The sequence below is a fragment of the Sinocyclocheilus grahami genome, unplaced genomic scaffold (genome assembly GCF_001515645.1).
Source record: "Sinocyclocheilus grahami isolate Dianchi unplaced genomic scaffold, SAMN03320097.WGS_v1.1 scaffold49.1, whole genome shotgun sequence".
Lineage (NCBI taxonomy): Eukaryota > Metazoa > Chordata > Actinopteri > Cypriniformes > Cyprinidae > Sinocyclocheilus > Sinocyclocheilus grahami.
Genome location: NW_015505228.1, coordinates 1,119,462 through 1,124,349, shown reverse-complemented (window position 1 = coordinate 1,124,349; position 4,888 = coordinate 1,119,462). Strand labels below are relative to the sequence as shown.

At 36.2% G+C, this 4,888-nt stretch overlaps 1 protein-coding gene across 1 annotated transcript in view; it reads left to right on the top strand.

Annotated features, from left to right (window-relative positions):
• Nucleotides 1–1,044: 1,044 nt before the first annotated feature.
• The window catches only part of LOC107583005 (uncharacterized), an 8,320-nt gene continuing 4,476 nt past the window's right edge, over nucleotides 1,045–4,888 (top strand). Inside the window, exons 1-2 of the mRNA XM_016269064.1 lie at nucleotides 1,045–1,414; nucleotides 3,814–3,988. Of these exons, the coding sequence (XP_016124550.1) occupies nucleotides 3,816–3,988 (173 nt within the window). The 5' untranslated portion in view covers nucleotides 1,045–1,414; nucleotides 3,814–3,815. The remainder of the gene's footprint in view (nucleotides 1,415–3,813; nucleotides 3,989–4,888) is intronic.

Here is a 4,888-nt window from a genome sequence, read left to right as displayed (position 1 = left end):
GCAGATGAAGCTTCAGAGAAGAAAAAGATAGTTGCACGGACAGATATGAATTTACAAGTATAATGAAAACGTTTGAGAGTTTGTCAATTTGGATAATGAAGAATGTTGCTGCTGAGAGGCTTTTGTGGTAACTACAGATTTTATTTTCATTTCTGTACTGATGTTTTCTGTAATTTCTTAATGATGAACAACATTGTGACCTTTTAAAATGGTGTAGACTTTCAACGGTACTAAACCCAGAATATTTGCAAACTGATATATTCCTTAATCTCTCATTACTTTCTCATGAATCTGAATGTCCTCTTTCTCTTTTTTGGTCTTGTCAGCTTGAATTGTTCTCAGCATACTTTTTTATTAATTTTTTGCTAATGACTGACCTTTTCTATCAGTGCTCATCCAAACTTTCTCAACAACTGATTTCATAACATGTTACTGTGTCTCTGTTTCTCTGTCTGACCGTCCATCTCTGTCTCTCCCAATCCTTGTACCAGTGTCTGATTTACAGATGACGCTGGACGGGGTTTGGGGGGGGCTGAGGGAGGACAAATGCTCCCCAACTTTCCTGTCATCAATGGCGACAGTAAAGTACCAGTCACCAAATAACTCTCTTTTCTCAGTGGCTGAGAAATATGTTGGTTTTTGTCTGAAAATAAACCCTATTTGGTGAAACACATAACTGAGTGCTTTTCTTTTACTTTTTCTTTTACTAAGATTGGTTTGTTTTTTGCATTTATTTTACTTTAGAGTGCATTCAATTCATCAAAATAGAAATTTGTCTTTAACACCAGCATACAAGACAGAGGGAAGTGAACAGTAAATAAACCCTATAGACAAAAGTAAACACTACAAATAGGCATATGTATATGTTACAAAATAGCAAAGTAGCATCAAAATTAGGAGTAAAATAGCTCTACTTAAAATTGTCGTGCTGAGGACAGTTATAGCCAATGGAACACATGATTTATTTTATGAAAGTTTGTTACTGTACCATTTGAACATACTGCAAGTTTGAACCCTGTCCACTGGGAAAATGGCTTCGTCCTATGCTACTCCTCAGTGACATGCGCAGTGCGTACAACTAAACTTGTCATTCCGTAGGACGCGGTAGAAACCGATAGGGAAGGTGAAGCTCTGTCGGTATCGACAGTGGAGTATCAATAACATCGATATGAATCACAGCTTCAGATCTGATTTGATTCGCCGTGAGATCTGACCTACATCTGAACTCTCCAATAACATCAGACACAAGTGACTCTTAACTCGTCTGAAGTTTGACACAGTTCGCGGCTTACTGTATCTGTTTTGATACAGTTTTCAATAATAGCGACTTTGTCGATGCGTTTGGTTGTGTTCAGTTTTAACACGTCGCGACTCAGCTGATTCCTTCGGACGTCGAGGTGACATTATTTACCAGGTATGAACTTTTGTAAGACAGGTATTTTCTGGTGATGTTTGATTACATCCAAGACAGTATGTTGTTATCCTGACAGTCATGTATGACTGTGAATATTTACTTGAATTCAGGTGTAAATGGTGGCATGATACAGTCAGAAAAAGAATATCACGAATTGTTCATATATGTCAAGAGTGTGGCAGAATTCATGTAAACAATCTTATAAACAAATGTTTCCCTTTTTGTATCTTAGTAATTAGTTTCAATCAGTCATTCATTTATGCGTTCAGTGCTACCAACTTGATATTTCACTGACACACAAACAACCCACATCTCTAACCACATCTGTGATGAACTTTATAGGTGTCTATTTTGTCTGTTAATAACTTTACTATGGGCTACTAACCAACCTAGTAGCCTATAGGAAAGTTACCTACAGGCAAACTAGACATCTACAGAGTTAGCTACTGATCTAGGGCTTAAGATTTTACATGTAGAAAGCCTTGGTGTACAACTGAAAACATACAACAAGGGTCGAGTCCCTACATGTGCTCAGTGTGTAAAAACAAAAGCAGGGAGCCACAGTCACCTGATGACACTGGGAGACTTCAAAATGTTTGACTTTCTATGCTTGTTTCACTTGACCGGTAAAATAAAAGGACATTGTTTTTCACTTGTCATTAACATATAAAATGTTATTCCAGCCTGGTCAGGAATGTGTCACTCTGACAGTTTTGCAATGAGGTAAATTCCTCTTCTGATCTCGAGTACGTATGAATGTATTGTGAGTGATAAACGTGCCACTACAGCAGAAGCTGGGTGATGATGTTTTCTCGCTTCTGCTGTGAAATCCACACTTGCATGTCTTAGCTGGAAACTGGTTAGAATTTTGTTTGTGTTTAAATATTTTTAGCCTTTTATGGTATTATGTGAACATGTACTAATAGTCTTTAGACCGCCTCTTATTTTACATTTTAGTGCAATTATGGGTATATTTAATAATTCAAGTAATCACATAATATAGTATTTCATTATTCCACACATAAAGTCCAAAGTAGCATAGTAGTTTAATATATTAAGTAAAGCTCATTTTCTACCATAATATGTGTGCCATAAAAACTGGCGGGGTCTAGTCTCATACAAGTAGGGTAAGGAGGGAAAGATGAACAGGTCAAGTAACAAACACATGAAAACATGTCAAGTGTTTTGAGTTGTGAAACTGCCTTGTTCTGCTAAAGATAAAAACCATTGCATACCCACAGTGGAATTTACAAGTTCTGATGAGTCGTAATAACCTGTAAAGTAGAGGAGTGAGTTATAAGCAAAATGCTCACAGTGAATGAGAAGAATTATTGGAATGATAAAATGCTTTACAAGAATTGTCATTGCTATTCTGATGACAGTTGTCTGATATTAGGCTTATATACCATACACACACACACACACACACACATAAATACACTGATATGTATGATGTACTAATATATATTACCATGAAGACACAAAGTCTTGTTTTCTTATGAATTAAACAAAATTAAGAACAAATATCTGCCAGTGGGCTATGAAAACTTGTTTTCCCTTTCAATTAAGTAGATTTTTCTGAGCCCATTGGCAGATATTTGTACTTTTTAAATTATAAACTCACTTCATTTTGGTCAGTTTCTTGGTCATTTTCCTTTCCCAGTGTATCTTGATTTAAGAATCTTTGAAGTGTTGCTAATACAGCTCATTTATGCTCCATAGACATTTACATTTAGAGAACATATTAAATAAAATATTGATAAATTCCAAGTTTAATCCAGTAATCAGACATCATATCTGCCAAATGGGGTGCTTTTGTCCATGATGTGTATATTTTGCGTTATTATGCAATCAAACAGAAAACTGTTATTACTTGTCTTCAGTGATACTTTTTTTAACGTTAATGCATTTCCACCTAAAGTTATCAAAAACCCTACGTAGAGGGCAGTATATATAGATAAATGTTGTTGTCATGTTTGAAATATTTATATAAATGACATAGATAAATATAATGCCTGAGGTAAACAGACTGGAACTTTCAGCTCTCGTTCTGTGTCTTTATGTTTGAGTGAGAAATAGCTCATAAGTATGTGTCTGTAGTTGTACTTTCACTTCCTTCATGTACCCACTATGAATTGAAGTACTGTTGAGGTAACTCACTTCTCTTTCGATTGGATGGATTACTGGTTGTATTTTAATGCACAATTCTTCACTGAACATTACACATACAAAGTGTACATTGACCTCCAATTAATCGTTTGTGTTGACAGACAGACGAGGCTCTGGTTTAGGTTTTTACTTGTGGAAAGAACATTGGAATTCTTGAGTGGTGTTTTGTATTGTTGCATAATATGAAAGTGCTCACATTTTAAAGAGTTTTAGTTCTCTCTCTGTCTCAGTGATGGCAGACGTAGTGGACAGGCCTGCTTCCCCCTCACCCTCCATCTCCCTCCTGGAGATCAAAGCAGAGGCGCGGTTGGTGCTGAAGTCTTTTCTGCGTCACTCTCTCTCGATTCCTCCTGGGGAGCGCCCTGGAAGGATAGGAGGAGAATACAAGGACCCAAACAAATACAGGTGACACAAATCATTCAAACTGATACAGAATTAAACACTGTAATGGCACAAAATAAAACAACTCACTTTGTAAGTATGACTGAACGTCACAGACATAAACAAGACAATTATATATGTAGGGTTTTTCAGCTCTATAAAGCTAAATATTTATGACTAATTATAACTGGTTATGATTAATAATAAGTATTTAGATTATATCTTCGAATTAACTGTAGCAGACAATATAATCATTTATCAATTCAAGGAACGATTATTTTCCTGGCCAAGGAAGAATAAACTGTCCTTCTTTATGCAGTGCTAGCAGTAATTTAGCAAAATGTAGCAAGGGTTCACACATTCATTGACTTCGAATTGTGAGCAGCAAACAGAGACAATCAGTTGTGAATATAAGGGATTTAATAACTGAAACTATATCTAACATATAACTAAGCAAAACACATATATACAGTGGGTACGGAAAGTATTCAGACCCCCTTACATTTTTCACTCTTTGTTATATTGCAGCCATTTGCTAAAATCATTTAAGTTAATTTAATCACCTTAAAAAGGGGCTGAAACTTAAACACGCATCTAAATAATTGTAAGTGGTTACTTGCATTGGTTTCGATTGCTGAAGAAGAATCCTGACGCGGTAGACACCGGAGGTCTTTTGATGAGTTCGTGAGGAGTCAGCTGGAAGTTTTTACTTTTGGTTCTTCTGACGAAGGAAAAGTCCACAGCGACTAAAATTACTTGAAGATAAAAACTGCCGGAAAATAAAAACTCTTAAGATCTTGAAAGTCTTCGAAAAGTGTTGTCTCAAACGAAGAGGGTTTTTGAGCCAAGATTATTTCGGGCTAATCTCTTTTGATGGTTCCTATTCTGGGTGGACTGGCCAATACCAGGCGTGAATTTTTGAGC